At 43.7% G+C, this 25,066-nt stretch overlaps 1 protein-coding gene across 5 annotated transcripts in view; it reads right to left on the bottom strand.

Annotated features, from left to right (window-relative positions):
* Positions 1–25,066, bottom strand: part of LOC138764926 (BTB/POZ domain-containing protein 10-like) — a 134,795-nt gene that overhangs the window by 70,555 nt on the left and 39,174 nt on the right. The window contains exons 1-2 of one of the 5 annotated variants that reach the window (XM_069941373.1): positions 24,735–24,843; positions 16,271–16,425 (exon numbers count right to left, since the gene is read on the bottom strand). In XM_069941373.1, the coding sequence (XP_069797474.1) occupies positions 16,271–16,371 (101 nt within the window). In that variant the 5' untranslated portion in view covers positions 16,372–16,425; positions 24,735–24,843. Of the gene's footprint in view, positions 1–11,892; positions 11,952–16,270; positions 16,426–24,690; positions 24,844–25,066 lie in introns of those variants that run through there. The other 4 variants (XM_069941374.1, XM_069941378.1, XM_069941375.1 and 1 more) reach the window with 4 other exon arrangements.

Below are 25,066 nucleotides of genomic sequence, written 5' to 3'. Positions count from 1 at the left end.
TGGTTAGTGTAGCAGATAGTGCAACACTGTTACAGCACCAATAACTTGGGCTCAAATTTAAAGGAAGGTGCGCTGAGAACCTGAGACACATGCGAGGTTGAGACAGGCTGTCAGCATGGGTAAGATGCGCCAAGGGCCTCACTGGGACACTTGCATGGAGGTGAGTCAGGTTGCGCTGAGGACCTGACTGGGACACCAGGATGAAGAGCCAGTCAAAATCGCTCGCCGCTATGCTACTCTTCCAAAGTGTCTCCTTATCTCTGCCTAAGACTCCATATCTTTATTCTTCTTCTTTGACCATGGGTACTTCGCCTCTAGCAGTCACTGTGGAGTGGCCTCTCCAGGGCACAAGCAAGGGTGGGGATCTGTCAGTTGCCCATGCAGTAGAACCCACCTCTCTATGCTAAAGACAGGACCAAAGGAACACAAAGATCGATACAGTTTTGTGCCAGCAGGTGCTGAGTACAGCAGTTAGCTGTCTTTGGGACTCTGACTCCGGATTTTTCCCTCGGGGTTTACTCCTAAAGCCTTTCCTATGAACGGGTATAGCCATAAGACAGCAGAGGTTTGAAATCAGAGTTTTCCCTCTCCTAGATGAGTTACCATCTGTGATTAATCAGCCTCACCTGCCCGGAGTAACTGGTTTCAAAGCACCAGAGGCCCACCTTTTCCCCTTCTCCTGCCAGTGAGAACAGCTCCGCCAGACACAAGAACTATCCCACACATGAAGGCCAGGAGCTGGACTTGGTTGTCAAAGATTGTTTGAGTCGCACTCCATGAAGAGCATTTGTTCAGCTGTGAGAGCTGATCCCCACTTCCATCCTTCTGCTATGAAAACCTTTAGAGCCAATACCTTTATTAGTATTAGGTATATTAGTAAGGCTTCATCTGTGAACTCAGGGGAGGGGGGATTAATTATGACAGCAGCAATGATTAGCGCAACACTGTTACAGCGCCAACGACCTGGATTTGAATTTAAATTTTGTTTGGTCTAATCCCATGCATGCTCAAATGATGGGGATTGGAGAACCATTTTCAGTACAGGTACTCCCAGACTTACAACTATAATTGGGACTAAAGGATCAGTCATATCTCGAATGGACTTAAGTCGGAATTTTCCACACACGCATGTGTGCAAACTTTTTAAATCAAATGTCGTATTTGACAAACTATAGCAGGGATACAGGGCATGTAAGAGCCAAAATATGCGTAATTTGTTAGTCGGCATCCCAGGATCCGAGTGCGGCCATCTTGATTCCTGTGCACATGCGCCAGTCTTTGGTTGGCACACACGTGCTGGGCTCGCATATTGGAGTTCGGTTGGCGCATACATGTGAGTTAAGCACCCTGATGATATTGAATTTGCGCCCTTAACTCTCATGTATGCACCAAATGAACACCAATACATGAGCCCACAGTGCATGAGCATAACTGAAGACTCACACAGTAATCAAGATGGCCGCACTCAGCCTATAAATCCTGGGATGCCGATTAACAAAGTAAGTACACACATTGTGGCTCCCGTATCCATTATAGTTTGTAAAATACAACATAAACCATGTAAGCGTTATATTTTTTCATATATATATTTTTTTTTTAATTTGGTTGTATGTGTGGATGGACATAAGTCTCATAGGCGCAAGAAGGGAAGTAATACAAACATAACAATTAATCTGGACACACTTGGCCCTCAAGAGCAAAAGCACAAAGACCAAATTATCTGTTGTTGTGATGTTATCCGGGGAACCAATAACCACTAGACACTTGGGAGAATCCCTCTTTTTTTCCCCAAAAGTGCCATTGAATCTTTTATATCCACTTGAAAGGGTTAACGTGGTCCAAGTTTAGGGCATCACTTTTGATAGTTATTCTCTTGCTTCTGCACTGGAGTGACCACCACGATTACATGACCGAGTCGCCAGAATCGGACTTGAGTCTTCAACATTTCTGAGAGACACAAGGGCTGGCATTAATTATGGTTGAATAGTAAAAGCCCTTACTACAGAACTCCACCCTGTTGGCCAGTATCCAAAAATCAAACTAAGTGTACTGTGTCAAAATTATGGTGCACCATAAATGGCAGCAGTAAATTACCAATAATACAAAAGGAAGATTTTACAATAAAATAAACTTAGAGATAAGGGGGAAGGGGGACTTACAGCTGATGAGCCAGAAATGCATACTGTCTATGTCCACATTATATCCAGGGCAAGAATAAGAACACAAAGGTTTTCTTATAGAGAGAAAACCTGCTAAACAGGCTCTGTCCAGACTGTCTTCAAGTACCACAAACAATTCACCAATCACTATAAATAGAAACCAGCCTCTCCCTCTCCCTCTCCTCCCTTGTGCACAGTGTCATCAGGCATTTCCAACTATGATGGATGTCTCATTCCTCTTGCCAATTTCAGGACGAAAGCAAAATCCTGATATTGCATAACCATTAAAGTCCACATAGACAACATCCACAGTCTTTCCTTCGTCAACTTTCCTGGTAACCTCCTCAAAAAATTCTTTAAGATTCGTTAAATACAACCTACCACACACAAAGCCATATTAGTCTGTGGCTATCTAAATAATTGTATAATCCAATCTCTTAGAACACATTCCAATAATTTACCTTCTACTGACGTCAGACTCACCACCCTATAATTTCCAGAGTTACTTTTGGAGCATTTTTTTTTAAAACAACAGAACTTGAACTACCCTCCAATTCTCTGGCACCACACCTGTGGCTAAGGACATTTTAAATATTTCTGCCAGAGCCCCTGCAATTTCTACACTAGTCTCCCTCAAGGCCCGAGGGAACATCTTGTCAGGGCCTGGGGAATGATCCACCCTTATTTGCTTTAAGACACCAAACAGTTCCTCCTCTTTAAACTGTACAAGTTCCATGACTTCACCGTTTATTTTCCTTACTTCTCACAACACTGTGTCCTTTTCTTGAGTGAATACTGATGAAAAAAAATCATTTAAGACCTCTCATCTCTTTTGGCTCCATACAAATCCGACCACTCTGATCTTGTCCCTTACCATACTATTTCTCTTAATATAACTATAGAAACCTTAAGGATTTTCCTTCACAAAGCAACCTCATGTTTTCTTTTAGCTTCCTGATTTATTGCTCGAGGCTTTTCTTGCATTTTTTTATACTCTTCAAGTACTTCATTTGTTCTATCTTGCCTATACCTGTCATACACCTCTCTTCTTCCGAACCAGATCCCCAATATCCCTTGAAAACCAAGGTCCCCTATGTCTTTTAACCTCGCCTTTGTTCTTGACAAGAACATGCAAACTCTGTACTCACAAAATTTCATCTTTGAACATCCTCCATTTACCTCGCACATCCTTGTCCAAAAGTAATTTATCCCAATCCATGCACTCTAGATCCTTTCTCATTTCCTCAGAATTGTCCTTTATCCAATTTAGATTCTCAACCCAAAGCCCAGACCTATCCTTTTCCATAATTAACTTGAAACTAATGGCATTATGATCACTGGATCCAAAATGTTTTCCAACACATACTTCAGTCACTTGTCCTGTCTCGTTCCCCAACACTGTGGGCTCTCTAGTTGGTACCTCTATATATTCCAATAATTCACAATACAACAATCACATTCATCAAGTATATACATATATTCTGCTGAGTCTGGTTTTATCCCACCACCCCCCACCTCATCAGAAAACAACCAAAAAAATTGACCATTTAAAGAAACTTACAAGAAAAGACAAAAACGCTTATTTAACATAAAAAGCAAGCCGCCACTTACCGAAGACAAATAACAAATTAAAAAGGAACAAGGGAAAAAGAAAGAAAAAAACACATAAACCACAGGATCTGTCAGAGCTCAATGCCTGTGCTCCAGGTCTCTTACATTCATCTTGTCTTAGCCTGATTGAAATGGACCCCCCCCCCCCTGCCCTCTCCCCTAGAAGAGAAAAGACAAAGGTTGGAGGGGTGGCAGGCAGCAAAGCATAGGGGACAACACTATATCCTTGCATCTATGTAACGAAGGTACGATCGCCAGATTTTAAGAAAAGTTTCATATTTTTTTCTAAGGTTATATGTAATTTCCTCCAAGAGAACACAGCGCTGCATTTCCATACTTTCCTGAACACATTTGACAAACTCCAAGCCCTCCAGCCTTTTACAGTCTGGGACTCCCAGTCAATATGTGGAAAGTTTAAAAACTCCTACTATCTCAACCTTATGTTTCCTCTGGCTGTCTGCTATCTCTGTACAGATTTGGTCCTGACTGACTATTGGGCAGTCTATTATAAACCTCACGAGTATGGTCCTCAGCTCCACCCATATAGCCTCTGGTCTGTCCTGCCTGAGCAAAGCTGTGATATTTTCCCTGATGAGAAATGCCACCTCCCCATTCTATCACTTCTAAAAGCAACAGAAGCCCCGAATATTGAGCTGCCAGTCCTGCCCCTCCTGCAACCAAGTGTCACTAATGGCCACAATGTCATAATCCCACATGCCAATCCCAGTTCCAAGCTCGTCTGCCTTTCCTACAATACTCCTTTCATTGAAATAGTTGCACCTGAGAATATTTCCACCACATTCAACACATTGATTTCTAACGGTGCATGCAATTTTAATGTCATCCATTCCTCCTCCACCTCTCTATCTGCTCTGGCACTCTGGTTCCCCTCACCAGAGCAGCACTAGCAAACCTTCCCGCAAGTATATGAGTACCCTTCCAGTTTAGATGCAAACTCATCCTGTTGGAACAGGTTCCACCTTCCCTGGAAGAGAGCCCAAAGATCCAGAAACCTGAAGCCTTCCCTCCTACTTCATGTCTTTAGCCACGTGTTAAGATGCATTATCCTATTTCTATTTTTTAAAGTACTTTATTTTAATTTTCGTAGACTTATAAAATTCAAACAATATAATATTTTTTAATATTCTTGTAACAGAGTCTGTATTTATTCCCCCCCACCCTCGTACAACTGAAAATACATTCAATTAAATTACATGGCTACAAATTCCAGTTGGGTCAAAGACCCCTACAGAAACCTAAGGAAAAAAAAAGCAATCAGAAATTAAAAAAAGAAAAATTAAATTAAATTAAAAAGAAATTTAAAAACTCAAAAGAAAACTGAAAAAGTACATCACCTGCACTATGTCCCACTTCCTTAATCACAATGATTTCCCTGCTGGGACAGATTTATTTTGAGGTGGGGGGGGTGGTAATCAATCCGTGTGCCAATATATTTCAAATAATGTTGTCACACTCTAACGAATGTGTAGTGTTGCTTCCTTTTCTCCATTTCCAACTCTGCATTTCCACTTTCCATCGTGTGGTATTTAGTAGGGAGTCAGACTTCCACAAAACCGCTATATACTTAGCTACTGCCAAGGCAACCTTAAGAAATTTGGTATTTGGACAATCTAAAAAAATTTTTAGAATGCCCCTCAGGTCTTCCCAGAAAGATCTTACCCTCGTGCATAGCCAAGTGAAGTGGACACAAGTTCCAACCTCCACATCATACCTAAAGAACATTTTTGAAATTTCAAGCATTGATTTGTGTAATTTGTGTGGTGTGAGGAACAACTGGTACAAGAAATTATATTGCACCATCCTGTATCTTAGCATTGATGATTTCAATCATGCTGTCCAGACACAGGTCTTGCCACCATTGACTGTTGTGCCCAAGTCTAACTCCCATCTCTCCCTTGACTGGCTTCGGACCCTCACCCTGGAATATGTAACACATCTTAGAGATAAATTTACACACAATCTCCTGCTAAATTAGAATCTACATGTTACTACATCTAGGTAGGGTCATAGATGGTCCCAATTTTCCCCTTAAAAAAGATCTTATTTGCAGAGAGCAAAATAATGTTCTATTAGTCAAATTGTATTTATTCCTCAACTGCTCGAATTACATGAGCTGCCTTTGCTTGTAACAATCTTCAATACACCCGATACCCTTCTGGCACCAGATCTCCAGGATTTTATTACCCAGAGTCAAGGGTATTAAGTTGTTCTGGGTCAAAGGCATCTTGGAAAACACCCCCACCTTCAATCCAATACATTGATTCATTCTTTGCCATGTCTGAAGTATATACTTTAGTATGGGGTTTCCATTTTCATTGAAATTAATTTAATGTCCCATTTATATAAACACCTGCTATCTTTTCACCTACAGCATGTGGTCCAATTTGTGCACAGGAAAAGGGACCCTCTCCCTCAAAGAATGAGGTGATAAACCTTGTCTGGGCTGCCCAGTAATATTTTTTGAAATCAGGTAATTTCAAATCCCCAAATTATAGTCCCATGTCAACTTTTCCATGGAGATTCTAGCCACTTTACCATTCCACCTTCTGACACATTCATTGAGCATCTTAAAAAAAAAAATCCTGGGGCAATGAAATGGGTAATGATCGAAAAAGCTACTGGAGCCTTGCCATCACCTTCATTCTGATATAGTTAACTCTGCTCACCAGTGTTATGGGCAGAGTAATCCATCTTGCAAGATCCTCCTCAATCTTCTGGAGAAAATGGAGTTCTGTATAAGCTACATAAATCTATGTTTACTTTAATTCCCAGATATTTAATGCCTTCTTGCAGCAATTTAAATGGACTTCTCTGCTGATATTGTCTATAATCCCCTTTTGTCAAAGGCATAATCTCATTTTTGTCCAGTCCTTCCCATAATCTTCCAATGTGGTCCTCAGCCTGGCCAACAACTCCCCAGGGTCTGTCAAATATACTAACACATTATCAGGGAAAAGGTTGATTTTATGTTCCACCTGGCCAACCCTCAACCCCTTTATGTCTGGATCCCGCTGAATAGCTTCCGCCAGCAGTTCAATTGCCAGTATGAACAGTCCTGAGATCAATGGACAGCCCTGCTTACTGAACCTGCTCATGGGAGACATCTGCTCATTTGTAATAATTTTTGCTTGGGATTTACAGTAAAGAGTCCTCACCCAATTAATAAATGTTTGACCCAATCCAAATTTCTCCAGTACCTTGAACAAAAAGTACCACTCCAATCTGTCAAAGGGCTCTTCCATATTCAGAGCTATGTTCACTCTAGATCCACCCCTGACTATGCCAGATGTACTATGTTAAGCAATCTAACTATGTTGTTTGCTGATCATCTCCTTTCTCCAAATCCAGCTTGGTTTGGATTCGTTAATTTTGGAAAATATTCTGCCAACCTATTGGCCAGTGCTTTTGCGATGATTTTATAATCTGTGTTCAATTACAAGATGGGCCTATACAAGTCAGGATTCAATGGGTCCCTGCCTTTTTTTGGGATCACTATGATGATTGGTGTTGAGAAGGACTCCAGGAGGGTATCCATCTCTGCCACCTGATCCACCACCTTCATAAGAATGGACATTAAAAGATCTTTGAAATCTTTATAAAATTTGTTGGGGAAACCATCCTCCCCTGGTGATTTGCCAGCCTGCAAAGAGGGAGTGCTGAATCTACATAAAAACATTAGGATTGCTAAGACCCTGGGACTAGATGGGGTATACCCCAGGCTACTACAGAAACCAAGGGAAGAGCTGGGCACTGGCAATAATCTTTCGATCCTCCCTGGCCACAGGAGGATCCAAATTTGGTAGTTCTAATGAAAACAAGAAATCATCTATTTTGGTAAGATCACCCTCTGACTCAGATTTAAACAATTCCTTATAAAACCTTCCAAATATTTTATTTATTTCTTTTGGATTAATGAGATCTTGCCTTCTCCCATTTGAATTGCATTGATTGTTTTTGAGGCCTCTTTCGCCCACTCCCCCAGCTCATAATACTGCTGTCTAGATCTTAAAATCAACTTTTCTGTCTTATATGTTCATAATGTACTATATTGGAACTTTTTATTCACCAAATTCCTGTATTTTTCTCTGTGCCTGCTTTTTGATAATCCTTTTTCCAGTTGAGCTATTTCCTGTTCTAAAGCGTTAACCTCCTTTTTCTTACATCATTGTGCCTATCTAAGATATTTTAAACTATCCCTATCACACTAGCCTCCACCACCACTACCCCCCAATGCATTGCAGCCACCTACTTATCTCAGTGTAAAAACACTTGCTCCTGTTATCTCCCATAAACTTTCCTCCCCTCAGCTTGTACAGATGTCCTCTAGTTTTCTAGTCTTGCCCCAGGAAAAAGGTGTTGGCTGTCCACACTATCCATGTCTCTCATAATTGTGTGGACCTCTATTGTCACCTCTCATTCTTCTTCACGCCAAAGAGAAAAGTTCTATTAATCTTGCCTCAAGAAACGTTCACCAATCCAGGCAACATCCTAGTAAATATCATCTGCACCCTCTCCAAAGCTTCCAAATCCTTCCTGTAATGAGGTGACCAGAACTGAACACAATACTCCAGATGAGGTCAACCAGTTTTATAGAGCTGCAACATTACCTCAGCTCTTGAACATAAACCCCAAAATAATAAAGGCCAGCATACCATGAGCCTTGTTTACCACCCTGTAAACCCATGGAGCAACCTTGGGAAGGACCCCATGATCCTTCTCTTCTTCCATACAGTTAAGAGTCCTGCCATTAACCATGTACTCCACCTTCAAGTTCAACCTTCCAAATTGCATCACTTCACACTTATCCAGATCGAACTCCATCTGCCACTTTTCTACCCAACTCTGTCTTCTGTCTACATTCAGTTATAACCTCTAACCTTTGTTTCATTTGCAAACTTACTGACCTATCCTTCCATTTCTTCGTCCAGGTCGTTTATAAAAATCACAAAGAGCAGGGGACCTAGAACAGATCCCTGCAGAACTCCACTAGTCACTGACCTCCAAGCAGAATACATTCATCTACTCCTACCCTCTGCTTTCTGCAAGCAATCCAATTCTGAATCCACTCAACTAAGGTTCCATGCCTCATAACCTTCTGAATGGGGGACCTTACTAAAATCCATAAATACTTCAGCTACTGCCCTACCTTCATCAATTTCTTTGTCACTTCCTCAAAAACTCAATTAGGATTGTGATGCATGACATGCCCCTCACAAAACCATGCTGACTCCCTGAGAAGACTATGCCTCTCTAAATGCTCGTAAATACTGTCCCTGAGAATTCCCTCCAATAGTTTGCCCACCACTAATGGAGGACTCACTGGATTACAATTCCTAGGATTCTCATTTTTAAACAAGCAAACCTATTATCCAATCTTTAGGTACCTCCTGTGGCCAGGGAGGATGGAAAGATTATTGCCAGCGTCCAGGTCTTCCCTTGGTTCCTGTAGTAACCTGGGGTATAACCCATCCAGGAACCAGGGTCTTAGCAATCCTAATGTTTTTATGTAGATCCAGCATTTCCTTTTTCTTAACCTCAACATGCACCAACACATAAGCTTATTCTATACTGACCTCACATTGACTTGGGTTCCTCTCTCTGGTGAGCAATGAAGCAGAGTATTCCTTTTGGACCTCCCCTACCTCTTTTGCCTCCAAGCACATTGCCTCCTTTACCCTTAAGCAGCCCTACCTTCACTCTGGTCATCCTTTGATCTTCAAGTATGCTTAGACCGCGTTATGGTTCTCCTTAATCCTACTTGCCAAGGCCTTCTCATACCCCATTCAAGCTCTCCTTTAAGTTCATTCCTGGCTACCATATAATTTTCAGGAGCTCTTCCTGACTTTTGCTTCCTAAGCCTTATGTATGCTTCCTTCTTCCTCTTAACTAGCTGTCTTACCTTTTTTTTTCCAACCACGGTTCCCTTATCCTACCATCTGTTCCTTGTCTCGGTGGGACAAACCTATCCAGAACCCCACGCAAGTGGTCCCTAAACCTCCTCCACATTACTCTGGAGGAGGTTAGCTTTCCCTAACCCAGGAACATTTGTTCCCAATTTAATCTCCCTAGTTCCTGCCTCATCCATCATAATTAGCCCTTCCCCAAATGAATATTTACCATTTTGTCTACTTCTATCCTTGTTCATAGCTACACTTAAGCACAAGAAGTTGTGGTCACTGTCACAAAAATGCTCCCCACCAAAAGGTCTATCACCTGACCAGGCTCATTACCCAGCACTAGATCCAGTATGGCCTCTTCTCTTGATAGCTGGTTGACATACTGTGTCAGGAATCCTTCTTAGACACACCTGACAAACTCTGCCCCATCTATCTCTCTTGTAGTGAGGTGGTGCCAGTCAATATTTGGAAAGTTGAAGTCTCCCATAACAACCCTGTAATTTCTACACATTCCAAAATCTGCTTATTTCTCTGATCCTCGCCCATAGCCAACCCCCAATACAGTGATCACTCCCTTCACGTTTATAACTTCCACCCACACTGACTCAGTAGATAATCCCTCCACAATATCTTTCCTTTCTGCATACTCTCTCTGATTAGTAATGCTACTCCCTACCCCTCTTTTACCTCCCTTACTATCCCTCTTGAAAGATCTAAATCCCAGTACCTGTATCAGCCAAATCTGTCCTTGCGTCAGCCAAATCTCTGTAATGGCCACCACATGGTAATTCCACATAATGATCTATGCTCTAAATTCATCTCCCTGACTCCTAATATGTATTGGATTGAAATAAACATGTTTCAATCCTTACAAATGACTACATTTATGCTCCCTCCACTGTCTGTCCTTCCTCACAATCTCACTAAATATTGTATCAACCTTTCCATCATTTGTTTTATTCTCTGCCCTAACATTCTGGTTTACATCCTCCTGCCAAACTAGTTTAAACCCTATCCAATGGCTCTACAAATCTCTCCTTCCAATTCAGATGTAGCCCATCCATTTTGTTCAGATCGTACTTACCCCAGAAAAGATCCCATCTGTTCTGCAACCTCTCAAGTGACTCAATATACTCTTTAGAATACGGTGACCAAATCTAACAAGATTTCAATACAGCTTTTGCAATAACTTCTTTACTTTTCAATTCTATTCTTTTTGCAGTCTTGGTAACCTGTGGCTCAACTTTTAATGACTAACATACTTTTATTTTCAGACCTCTGTAATCCTCTACTCCATAGATTCACACCTTCCAAGTAAAAAGTGGTTACAGTATTCTTTTTACTTAAATATATACCCAGCATTTAACCTAACCGTAATGTGTTGCTTGTTGCCACAAGGTTACCAATGTCCTCTTATCACACACTGGAGTCCTGCTCAGTGTTGACTTCTCTCCCACCAATTTGGTATCAATCCACACCAATGATTTTGATTCAGGGAGTAGAAGTAGATATCCATGTTGACTGATGATACAGAATTGTGGCAGTGAGGATGCAGAGATATTTCAGATGCTGAACTTTATTGCAAGAGGATTTGAGAACAAGGACCTTGTTCCAATAACACAGGCTCTGGTGAGATCACATCCAGAATATTCATGTATTGATCTGATATCACTACTTTAACAAAGGTCATACTTGTAATATAGCATGCCCAGAGAAGGCCCCAGATTGATTCCTCAGTAAACAGGATTGCTGTACAAGGGCAGATTATGTACTCCTAGAGTTTAGAACAATAATAGGTGACCTCATTGAAAGGTACAAAAATGCTTACATTTCTCGACAGTGCAGATGTGGAGTAGAAGTTCCCCTAGCTGGGACGTCTGGAACCGAGAGTCAGTTTCAAAATCAGGGATCAGCCATTAAGGACCAAGATGAGAGTGAGAACAGAGAATCTTTTGAACCCTCTGCCCAAGATGATCGATAGATCTTTTTGAAATAAAAGGGAATCAGAGGTGTGGAATTGGTATTGGACAATGGTGCTGAATAAAGGATTAGCACTGATCTTACTGAAGGACAGGGTGAAGAGGGCTAAAAGACCAATCCACTATCATCCTCTGCTTTCCATCTTGAAATCGCAAACAATCCAATCTGCTTCAACTTAACTCCTGGATTAACACTAATGTAGTTACAGAGCAAGCAACACTTACCTTCTCCTGACAATTATAGAAGTATCCTTTAGTCTCAGCAATTCCCACTCCTTTCTGAACTAACAGAAGACAGCATGGTTAGCATAGCAGTTAGCGCAACGCTATTACAGTGCCACAGACCCCTGTTCAAATCCAGCACTGTCTGGAAAGAGTTTGTATATTTTCCCTGTGGCTGCATGGGTTTCCTCCAGATGCTCTGGTTTCTTCACACCATCCAAAATCTATGGGGCTGTTGATATTTTGGGTGTAATTGGGTGGCACGATTTAGATGGTCAGAATCAGCTTCTACCATGCTGTAAATAACATTTTTTTTTTAAATGTAAATTTAAATAACATTTTTTAACATAAATGCAGCAATTATTTTAAGGTACAGACTGAATGGAAGAGAAAACTTAACATGGTCTTGGAAAATCTGGTTGGAACAAAACAAAAAGCTCCCAATAATTAATAGCATCTCCAAAAAATGTCAAGCATTATCAAATTAATCCCAGAAGTGCATAATGACACATGTAATTCATATCAACTCCCAATGATTCTCTTAAGCCAGGGGTTTCCAACCTTTTTGTTCCTCTGTACCCCTTGGGCATTTTTATAGGTTCCTGTGTACCCCTAAAATTAAAGATTAAAAAAAACACGACATTGTGCAATCTGACTGCAGATTACAATACCATGTATTGTACAGTAGTGGTTATTCTCTCAGACCCAATGTACCCACTGAAAAGTGGGGGTACATGTACCCCAGGTTGGGAACCCCTGTGTAAGGCTCTCAAATTTCCAGGGCTTTTAACAGCTTCCAAAATGACTTCCCATATTTTTTGTATTTTCCAATAATTTATAATGTCTCTACATTATCCTACTAAACCCAATGATTCCCTTCCAATCCAATTGACTCCAAATCCTTACTAATGACATCCCAGTGATTCTCAATGTCCAAACCATCTCTTGCAATTCAATGATCATTCCTATTCCCAGAATACAATGCTCCTCCAAGAGATGGCTCCAAACCATTCAAAGCTCATGAGAATTGACAACAGGTCCCAATAAAGCCACTTCCCACTTCAGGACCACTGGCTAACTGCAAAGCCCCCAATGATAAGTTCTGCTCATTACCAACCAGAGATGAAGCTTAAAACTCATTTAGTGTTATACCTTGCTCAAAAATGTGGTGCTAGTGTTTTTATTTTAGAATTCAAAGCAGAGATGCATACACAAGGTCTTTTTTAATTCTACACTTCTGTGCAACATAGGGGACCATTCAGCCCATCAACTCTATACTGACTCATAGAACATTACTTTCTCTGCACAATACCAGCAACTCCCCACAAGTTCAGCAAACCTTGGACATTATAGGCACTTTGCAGTAGCAAACTAACCTACTAAGCCACATGCCATCTGGGCTGTGTGAGCAAACCAAAGCTTTTGGAACAAACCTGGGAGAACATTCAAACTCACAGACAGGCAGAGACCAGGACTGAACCCAAGTCAATGTGAGGCAGCTACTCTTCTAACTGAGCCACTGTATTGCCATTTATCCTTGGAAAATGGATATGATAAGTGAGACTGCATTTCCATTGCCTTGACAACTCCTTGATTGTTTTGCTGTATTAAAAATTACAATGAAGTACAAAACATTTTACACCTACCCCACACTGGGTTTTGCTTCGCCATCTACTGGCAGAAATCTGACAGTCCTGGCCTCCAAAGCAACAAGTCAGAACTCTGATAGAACTTGGGAGGCCAAAACTGTACTTCAAATTCAAGGGTCAGTTCATCAATGAGGCTTGTTTCCCCCTCATCAGGAAGGACACTGGTGAGTTCTGAAATCAACTGCTGAGAGAATCATTCCAAACTTCAGTTCATGTGGAGGTAAGCAACAAGCTGACTCGCATCACTGAACCGGTGCGGACTCGAAAGGCCAACATGGCCTGTTTCCGCTCCGTAAATGGTTATATGACTCACTGGACATTTCAGATTTCAGAGTACAAGCGTGACATCACATACAACAGATTATTTTTCCTGTCGGCAAGGCAAAATTATCACTTATTGAGTACAGTTTTTTTTGCACTACCAATGTACACATGTAAATAAATAAATAAATGTGAACAAGCTGCAATACAGCAAGTTTTTTAAAAAATCAATAAAGTGCAAAAGTAAGAGTCCTTAAGTGAGTTCCTGATTGATCTTGTTGAGGAGTCTGAAGATGGAGGGAAAACAGCTGCTCCTGAACCTGGTGGGGTAAATCCTCTGGCTCCTATACCTCTTTCCTGATGGCAGCAACGAGAACAGAGCATGTGCTGGGTGATGTGGATCCTTAATGAGTGCTGCTACTCTCCTATGGCAGCATTCCCTGTAGATGATCCCAATGGTGGGAAGGATGTCCTGGGCTTTGTCCATTATCTTTTGCAGGGCTTTATGCTGAGGACATTTGCCTATCAAGTGACTATCGACCAGGGGTCCCCAAACATTTTAGACCATTGACCCCTTTGTGGAATAATTGATTCCTCATTGACTTCCAGACATGGAATCCCAACCTTGCATGGGGTGGGACTACTACCAAAGGTACAGAGAACACACATACCGATACATCTACTACGTTCAGTCCGTCCTCCAAAGCCAAATACAACATGGCGCTGCCAGAGCCCTCTCTCGTAAGAGGTTAGCCACAACTCCCATAGGTGCTATTTTCCGTTGAACCACCCCTGCATTTCACCACAAAAGTTCATTCGATCACACCCTCCCACCCCCCCCCCACCAGCATTATCGACCCCCATTTGATTCGCTGCTATTTATAGACCCCTTGGATACTCCCATCGACCCCCACTTTGGAGACCCCTATTCTAGAACAGGGGTGTCAAACTCAAATTCACAGAGGGCCAAAATTAAAAACTTGGACTAAGTCGAGGGTCGAACTAAATATTTATTGAAAATTTTCAACAACATCAGCATGTTTTCTCTTCTTTCAACATATGTAATGTTAAACTTTTTCTTATTAAAATAAATGTTTAATAATAGTTTTGGATAAACTCTTTCCAGAAGCATTAACAAATGAGAAATAAAATATTCAATAAATAATATTTCTCTATAGAGGATTTGTCAAATGTTGCTAGTGTGCTGTCGAATAGTAAAATCTGAGGGCTATTGAGAATGTGGGAGAATAACATGATTCCTGAAACAATCAAATGGGTGACTGATTGTGGGCATGAACTCTAGCAGGGTTATTTGCCATGCCCTTTTTCCATTGGTACAGATATCCTTTGATTTACACACTTTTCAAGTTTTATGCCTAATGAGCTTGTATCCAGGTGCAGGACCATTTTTAACCAGGAATATATTTATCACTGTCATGAAACTATTGGAAGATCGTTTTATCCTGAGATTAAAGTTCATAATACTTACTCAGGCCTGTGTGTGGGAGGGCGGGGTTTGCGGGCGATCGGGTTGGACAACGACAGTGCGGGGGCATCGGCTCTCACTGCAGGGCGGCATCTCGGGGGATCAGCGGCCCTGTCACCGTGAGTCGCGGGTCAGCCTGCGGCAGGGAGGGGGAGTGGGCAATGGTCCTGGCGAGGTCAGGCCCGAGGCCTCCAGTTCCAGGCGCTGGGAAGCGGCCTTGGCTTCCCCTGAAACCGGCCAGGTCACGCTGCGGTGGGCGGGCAGGCGGGGGGACACGACAGTGCAGGGGCATCGGTTCTCGCTGCAGGGCGGCATCTCAGGGGATCAGCGGCCCCCGGCCAGGCCCCAAAACCAGAGTCCATGGAGAGACCCTGCAACGTAAACAGAGGAGGTGGGGGTGATTAGCGGGCTGACGTCAATGCATCCTGGGATTTGTTGTATTACTGTGCATGCGCTATGCTGGCGCGGCGGCCAGCGGCCACCTCTAATACATTTTTGAAATGATCTTGCGGGCCAAATATAACCCGCGGGCCAGATTTTGACATGTGTGTTCTAGAACAATGTCCCAAGGCAAATGAGCCCAAGACGTGCCAGAGTTCAGGAAAATTATACAGCAAAATAATTGCAAAACTGGAAAGCCAATTTCCCTTCAATACAAATTCCCTGAAGTCCTGTCCAAAATAGTATTCCTGGCTGTCCTACTCTTCCCACACTGAAGAAACTCAGAGGATCAAGTATCTGAAGGCAAATGATGTTAGTGATGTTTCAGGCTGAGACCCTCCATTAGGATTGAGAGAGAAAAGGTTGTCATATTGCTAACTTTAAAAATTCATATAGTGTAACATCTGATAATTTGGAATATTTCCTAGTCTAGCACAACAAGGAGGGGGAGGGGGAGATGAAGTGGGAAAAATAAAAAGGCCACTTTACAATAGATCATCTCCTTCCAATGAAAGCAGCCCTGTTCTTACATCAAACAGCTTACCTGGCGTGTCTGGAGTATCTGCACTGGCGACGGATCACCTCTCTGGCCCAGGATTCTCTCTCGCAGCTGTCACTGTCACTGAACCAAGACTCTTCAGTCATCCCCTCTCACTTCCAGCTCGCAGGAAGTTTCAACAGGTCCCATTCACAAAACAGCTGCAGAGATAAAGCATATGCTCATTTAAGCATCCACTGTTTATTTAACAGCAGCAAAAATGCAAAGAGAAAATCAGTTGACACAAGGGCTAAGCAAAAAGGTTAGAAGTCAGTGAATTATTCCCTACATTCTCATCAACTACAGAGATTCAACTCCTCACTAAGGAGTATCCACACCAAAACCAAGGACCTGATTGTTGACTTCAGGAAGGGAAAACCAGTGCTGTATGATGATGATTGAGGGATCATAGAACATTACAGCACAGAAATAAGCCCCTTTGGCCCTTCTAGTCTGTACCAAACCATTTTTATTGCCTAGTCCCACTGCCATGCACCCATACCTAACCCATCCATGTACCTGTCCAAATTCTTCTTAAACGTTAAAATTCAGCCCACATTCACCATTTCAGCTGGCAGCTCATTCCACACTCCCACTACTCTCTGTGTGATGAAGTTCCCCCTAAACTTTTCTATTTCACTCTTAACCAATGTCCTCTGGTTTGTATTTCACCTACCCTAGTGGAAAAAGCCCATCTACATTTACTCTGTCTATCCCCCTCATAATTTTAAATACCTCTATCATATCTCCCCTCATTCTTCTAGGCTCCAGGGCATAAAGTCTAACCTACTTAACTTTTCCCTGTAACTCAGTTCCTATAGTCCAGGCAACATCCAAGTAAATCTCTCTGCAGTTTTTTTATTTTTTTGATATCTTACTGATCTTCTTCTTCTCTTCTTCTTTGGCTTGGCTTCGCGGACGAAGATTTATGGAGGGGGTAAAAAGTCCACGTCAGCTGCAGGCTCGTTTGTGGCTGACCAGTCCGATGCGGGACAGGCAGACACGATTGCAGCGGTTGCAAGGGAAAATTGGTTGGTTGGGGTTGGGTGTTGGGTTTTTCCTCCTTTGCCTTTTGTCAGTGAGGTGGGCTCTGCGGTCTTCTTCAAAGGAGGCTGCTGCCCGCCGAACTGTGAGGCGCCAAGATGCACGTTTTGAGGCGTTATCAGCCCACTGGCGGTGGTCAATGTGGCAGGCACCAAGAGATTACTGATACCCTAAAGGTTAACCACCAGGTTGGATCAGCAGTAAAGAAAGCGAATGCTAGGTTGGCATTCATTTCAGGAGGAAGAAGGTGTTGATGGGGCTCCAGGGAACACTGGTGAGACCTCATTTGGAATACTGTGTGCAGTTTTGGGCCCCTTATCTTTGAAGGGATGTACTGATATTGGAGAGAGTTCAGAGATTTACAAGGATGATTCCTGGAATACAAGGGCTAGCATATGAGGAGCATTTATCAGTTCTTGGACTCTATTAATTGGAGTATAGAAGAATGAAAGAGAATCTCATAGAAACATTTCAAATACTGAAAGGATTGGACAGAGCAGATGTGAATAAGTTGTTTCCCTTGGTGGGTGAGTCCAGAACAAGAGGGCACAGTCTTAGAGTTAGAGGGTACCCATTTAAAACAGAAATGAGAGGAAATTTCTTTAGCCAGAGGTCATGGATTTGTGGAATTTGTTCCCACACACAGCGTGGAGGGCCAATCACTGGGGGAATTTAAGGAGGAGATTGATAGGTATCTAATTAGTCAAGGTATCAAGGGATAAGGGAAAAAGGCCAGAAATTGGAACTAGATGTGAGAATGGTTTAGCTCATGGTGGAGTGGCAGAGAAGAATTGATGGGTTGAATGGCCTACTTCTGTTTCTTTATCTTGTGATCTTTCCAGTAGTTAGGTGACTAAAATTGCACAAAATATTCCAAATCTGGACTTTCCAATGTCTTATACAACTTTACCATAACATCCCAACTCCTGTACTCAATACATTGATTTATGAAGGCCAATATGCCAAAAGCTCTCTTTACAACCCTATTAACCTGTGACACCACTTTTAGGGAATTATGTATCTGTATTCTCAGATCCGTCTACTGCACTCATCAGTACCCTACCATTTATGTCTTTTCTTGGTTTGTCCTTCCAAAATGCAACACCTCACACTTGTCTGCATTAAATTCCATCTGTTATTGACTAGCACCTCAGTTCATCTGGTCCAGATCCCTCTGCAAGCTTTGAAAACCTTTTTCGCTGTCTACAATGCCTCCATTCTTAGTGTCATCTGCAAACTTGATCCAATTTACCACATTATCATCGAGATCATTGATATAGATGACAAACGACAATGGTCCTAGCACTGATCCCTGAACCACACGCTAGTCACAGGCCTCCAGTCTGAGAAACAGTCATCCACCACTACTCTCTGGCTTCTCCCATCCAGCCATTGTTGAATCCAGTTCACTACTTCACCATGAACACCTAGGGTCTGAACATTCCTGTTTAAACTCCCATACGATACCTTGTAGACAACATCCGTGGCCTTTCCTTCGTCAACTTTACTGGTATCTTCCTCGAAGACTGGTTAAACACAACCTACTACATACAAAATCATGTTGACTATCCCTGATCAATTTCTGGCTATCCAAATAATTGTATAACTGATCTCACAGAATACCTTCTAATAATTTACCTACTACAGAAGTCAGGCTCACCGGCCTATTACTTCCAGGGTTACTTTTGAAGCCATTTTTAAACAACAGAACAACGTGAGCTACCCTCCAATCCTCCAGACCTCATAAGGTCTCATAAGGTATGTTTCAAAAATAATGTGTCAATGGCTGACCAGTGGTTGACATTTCTGCCAGAGCCCCGGCAATTTCCTCCTTCAAGATTCAAGAAACTATCTTGTCAGGCCCTGGGGAGCAAGCACTTCCTCCTCTTTCATCTGTATAGGTTCCATGATCTCGCTGATTGTTTTCCTTACTTCCTATGACTCTGTGCCTGTTTGCTGAGTGAATACTGATTTAAAAAAAGGTGGAGAGGGTGAGAAAATTTATGCTCTTGGGAGACACTATCTCGGAGGATATTTCCTGGATCTAACACACTAACGGCATCATGGAGAAAGCACGTCAATGTCTCCATTTCCTCAGGAGATAGCGGAGATTTGGTATGACATCAGAAACCATGGCAAATTTCTACAGAAGTGTGGTGAAAAGTGTACTGATCGGCTGCATCACAGTCTGGTATGGTGACACCAATACTCCCAAGAATAAAGTCCTTTAAAAGGTAGTGGACATAGCTCAGGAATCCCCACCATCAAGACACCTGCAGGGAACACTGCCGAAGGAAAGCAGCAGCAATCATCAAGGATTCACACCACCCAGCACACACTCTGTTCTCACTGCTACCTTCAGGAGAGATACAGGTGCCACAAGACTCGCACCACTAGGTTCTGGACAGCTGTCACCCCTCCACCATCACACTCCTCAACAACAAACCCAATCAGGAACTCATTTAAGGACTATTACTTTTGCACTTTATTGTTACTTTTCCCCCTATCTGCAGTGCACAGTTTGTCACAATTTGTTTCTTTATTTATTTACATGTATACATTGTGTAGTTTTTTTTTGCACTAACAATAAGTAGTCATTCTGCCATGCCCACAGAAAAGGAACGTTAGGGTTGTTTGTGATGTCATGTATAAATCTGAAATCTAAGGGTAGTTTACAGCGGGCTTTGGGATGTGGCTGGAAACCAGAGCAGCTACAAGTTAATGCAAGTGGTCACAGAGAGAACATGCAAGCACTGCAAACAACAGCATCCAAGGTCACAATTGAACCCAGTCTCTGGAGCTGAGAGGCAGCAACTCTACTAACTTGGCCATCGTCACTTCTTGTGCTCTAAGTGGCAGCCACTGTATACCATTGCTTTAAACTACTACAGGCCACGTCGATGAAGTCCCATGCCAGGTACTGTTAAATACAGTTCCAGACATTTGACTCACTCTGCAGAATGAATAGAGTACAGGTATCCCCGCTATCTGAAAGTAGAGTGATCCTTTGAAACGTTTCGTAAGCTGAAATGGCGTAAAGCAAAGAAGCAGTTACTATTAATTTATCTGGGAACATTTCTTGTTTTCCCAGACTCATTGCCTTGCACTCTCCCAACAGCCCGCTATCAGTCCCCACACTGATCCCACTGCCCCACGCTCTCACAATAGCCTGCCGAACGCTATTTTCACTTTTCGCCTATTTTCATAAAAGTGAAAATCTTCTTTGGATTTCTTTCGATTAGCGAAAAAAGGTACTAATATAGGTCTTTTGTAAAAGTGAAGTGGCATAATGCGAACCTTTGAAAAGCAGGTGATACTGTAAATTATTGGATTAATGATCAATCTATAGCCCACCTCACTGACAAAAGGCAAAGGAGGAAAAACCCAACACCCAACCCCAACCAACCAATTTTCCCCTGCAGCCGCTGCAACCGTGTCTGCCTGTCCCGCATCGGACTGGTCAGCCACAAACGAGCCTGCAGCTGACGTGGACTTTTACCCCCTCCATAAATCTTCGTCCGCGAAGCCAAGCCAAAGAAAGAATAGCAAATTATTAAGATCTGCTCTTAGGATCACGAGGTAAAACATGAAAGTCTGCATACACTGTCATTGAGTGGAAGTGAGCTTGGGTGAGTACATGGTCATACAGCTTGAGAGCAGGAGGGATTACAGATGGAGAGCAGAGAGAGAGAATCCCATTCAGAGAGCAAAGGAGAACTTCTTCAAGGTATGCAACCCTCAAAGAAATTTCACAGACGTTTGGATCACAGAGATCTTAGGATCATTAAGTGGGTTTGTAAAACGTATATTGTGAAATTTAGCATCTTATCCTAATTTTCTGTCTTATGATGAATATAAAAGTAATTTTCTAATATGTATCATTCTGTGCATCAGAAGCAGTGAAAAATCCCTTTTAACTGTATGCTTTTCTTTAAATTTAGTGAGGATATGACATTTTCTCACTGCAATCAAAACTGGAAATGAAGGAGAGAAGATAAGGTGACTTCAGCATTGGCGGGTGGCTAATAATGAATTTAAGTTTGAAGAGCAACAAATACAGAGCTCTCTACAAAGGTGGGGAAACTGCAGCACTCAGTGATGGAACAAAATGGGTTAAGAGGAATTTTATATCCTCATAATTTATTTTTAAATGTGAAATGAGTCATAGAAAGATATAGCACTGAAACAGGCCACCAGGACCACACAGATCATCAAGCTCCTGTTCATGTTGATCCTATTTTGTTCTTTCTACTTTCCCCATCAACTCTCCCATATATTCTACCACTTACCTACACACTAGGCTAATTTACAGTGGCTAATTAAACTACCAAAACGCATGATTGGAATGTGGGAGAAAACTACTGCACATGCAATAGGCCAGCACAGTTAGTGTAACAGCTAGCACAATGCTGTTACGGTGCCAATGACCGGGATTCAAATCCAGCGCTGCCTGTAAGGCACATTCTCTGTGTCTGCATGGGTTTCCTCCCACTGTTCAAAACCTGTGGGTGGGGAGGAGGGGTGTTGTAGGTCAATTGTGTAGCATATGCTCATGTGCCGAAGGGGCATGTTACCATGCCGTATACCTAAATAAAAAAATAATAAAATTTATTTAAGAAACTATTTAAGAAAAACATGCAAACTCCACACAGGCAGCATCCGAGGTCAGGACCAAATCTGGTTCTCTACTTGTTTTGCCACCCTACATGAGCAAGCAGGACCCAATAATGGCGAGGTTGGCATAAGGTATGTTTCAAAAATAATGTGTCAATGGCTGATTAACAAAATCAGGAGGAAAAGACAACTGTGAGACAGTGATACCAGTACAATTGGTAATATACTGATGATACTGTCAGCAAAGGTAGTAAGGAAATAGGGGGGGGGGGGGGGGGGGGGTGGGAAGAAAGAGCTGGGTGACTGGAGTGCACAGATAGGGATGGTGGTTGCCGAAAACACATTTGGATAGGTACATGGATGTAGGAAAAAGTGAAGGGTTATGGTCTGTGCAGGGGGCGAGGGGGTTTATATTATGTCAGGACAACATTGTGGCTGAAAGGCCCTTATTGCACTGATCCATGGTCTCATGCACTGTTAGACTGAAAACACACACACATTAGAGGGAACACCTAATCTTCCATCTGGGCGTCCTCCACCTGGATGCCACTAACATCAACTTCTCCAGTTTCTGTTAACACCCTCCCCCTCCCCTTCTTCAACCCCCTATCACCTTTCCCCCAGCTCTTTCTGTCTCTCTTTCTCTACTCCCACCTATCCCCCTCCCCCCCCCCCACCCACTTTCTCTCTGCCTCCTTTCATAGAGCCAAAATCAATTCTCACCTCTACTCTTATCCTATCGAATGAAAACCTTTTGTTGGTCTGGACTCATCCTCCTCCCATTCTTCAGAATTTATTCATACACCTTCCTGTTTTTTGCTTGTACCTCATTGTAAATGTTTTTACATGTAAAGGCTTCATGAATAGGCACATGGATGCAAGAAAAAATGGAGGGTTATGGACTGTATTGGGGGAAGGGAGGGTTGAACTGATCATGGTTTATATGGGTCAGTGCAACATTGGGCCAAAAGGCCCTTGAACCGTTTTATGAACCAATTGTTCTAGATTTATAGGAGTAAAACATGAAAAAGTGCTATGAACCATTAGGACTGAACTCAAAGTATATGAGCCCCCTTCTCTGTGAAACAATCAAGTTTAATTGATTTCTTCTGTACTTCTCTCCTCCTGACTACAGAAAATACATAAAAAATATTTTATGATTTCAGTCTGTGCCCACACCCTTCCTCACCAGAGAGGATGCCTGATCTTAACATTCAAGCTCAGGCTAATTAATTGCATGCAGCATCCATACCGCACCACACTGGACCATGGCCATCTCCATCAAGAGCCTAATTATCTTTTCTTGACAATCACTAGCAACAAGAAGATCATTACCACTGAGTAAAATACGAAAGTCTGTAGACATCGTGAATGAAGTAAAAACACAACACTGGAGAAACTCAGCAGGTCAAATAATGTACTTCATATAGCAAAAATAACCAACATCTCAGGCTTGAGCTCTTCAGCAAGGCATATGTTCTAAATTTAGGCCTGTGCAGCTACCCTCTTGCTTCCCTTTTCAATTACCTACTCCTCCATTCACATCTCCCTCCCACCTCATCAAAATCCAATGCATCCTTCCACCTACGAATTCCTCAAGTGGTGGGCGCTTCCATCCCCTCCCAACGCTGACCCACAGAAGATACAGCATCTTCTGCTCTCTACCATGCAAAGGTCATGATACATTCCACCCCAACCCAGGGCACCTCTACTTTCAAAGTACAGGCTCCTCTCCTCACACCCCCTGTCCTCCCCCACCAAACCTTCACCTGCCTCCAGCCTACCCTTCCAACACCCCCAGTTCCTCTGGCCTCTCCCTCTACCTGCTCCACACCCGCCTGCCCCACACCTTGCACACTCCTCATTCACCTGCCCACACCTTGCACACCCTCCTCACCTACCTGCCCACACCCTGCACCGCTCCACACCCTCCTACCCTACCTTGCACGCGCTCCACACCCACCTGCCCGCGCTCCACACCCACCTGCCCGCGCTCCACACCCACCTGCCCGCGCTCCACACCCACCTGCCCGCGCTCCACACCCACCTGCCCGCGCTCCACACCCACCTGCCCGCGCTCCACACCCACCTGCCCGCGCTCCACACCCACCTGCCCGCGCTCCACACCCACCTGCCCGCGCTCCACACCCACCTGCCCGCGCTCCACACCCACCTGCCCGCGCTCCACACCCACCTGCCCGCGCTCCACACCCACCTGCCCGCGCTCCACACCCACCTGCCCGCGCTCCACACCCACCTGCCCGCGCTCCACACCCACCTGCCCGCGCTCCACACCCACCTGCCCGCGCTCCACACCCACCTGCCCGCGCTCCACACCCACCTGCCCGCGCTCCACACCCACCTGCCCGCGCTCCACACCTTGCACACTCCTCATCCACCTGCCCACACCTTGCACACGCTCCACACCCACCTGCCCGCGCTCCACACCTACCTGCCCACACCCTGCACACGCTCCTCACTCACCTGCCCACTCCTTGCACACTCCTCACCTACCTGCCCACACCCTGCACCGCTCCACACCCTCCTACCCCACACCTTGCCCACGCTCCACACCCACCTGCCCGCGCTCCGCACCCACCTGCCCACTCCTTGCACACTCCTCACCTACCTGCCCACACCCTGTACACGCTCCTCACCCACCCTCGGGCCCTGACATCTCACTCCTTCCTGCCTGCAGCCTGGGGGTCTCCCCCCCTCACCCTCCGTCCACTGGCAGGGCCGCTCGCATTTATTTCCCTCTCCCTCACGTTAAAGCTCCCGTCTTCACGGTCATGCCGAGTGGATGACTCACGCTGCGGATGCCGCAACCCCATTGCTCCGACTCGGGTTGGCCGGGAATAACCAACGATCAAGATCAACTCATCCACCCAGATAACCGGCGACAAGCGAGCAAAACGAGGGGCACAGCGCCGCCTGCGGTGGGGAGGAGCAGGGATTTCACAGCAACCCCTTGAGTGATCAAGGGATCGGTTCACAGCGCCGCCTGCGGTGGGGAGGAGCAGGGATTTCACAGCAGCCCCTATGGATTGTGATCAAGGGGTCAAAACAAAACACAGGCAACGACCTTCAACGCACATCATTCACTTCGCTGCCAGCTTCCAACCTGATCTCAAATTCACCTGG

The sequence above is a fragment of the Narcine bancroftii genome, chromosome 5 (assembly GCF_036971445.1).
Source record: "Narcine bancroftii isolate sNarBan1 chromosome 5, sNarBan1.hap1, whole genome shotgun sequence".
Classification (NCBI taxonomy): Eukaryota; Metazoa; Chordata; class Chondrichthyes; order Torpediniformes; family Narcinidae; genus Narcine; species Narcine bancroftii.
The sequence above is the reverse complement of the archived record's forward strand: the minus strand, read 5'-3'. Positions and strand labels throughout refer to the sequence as shown.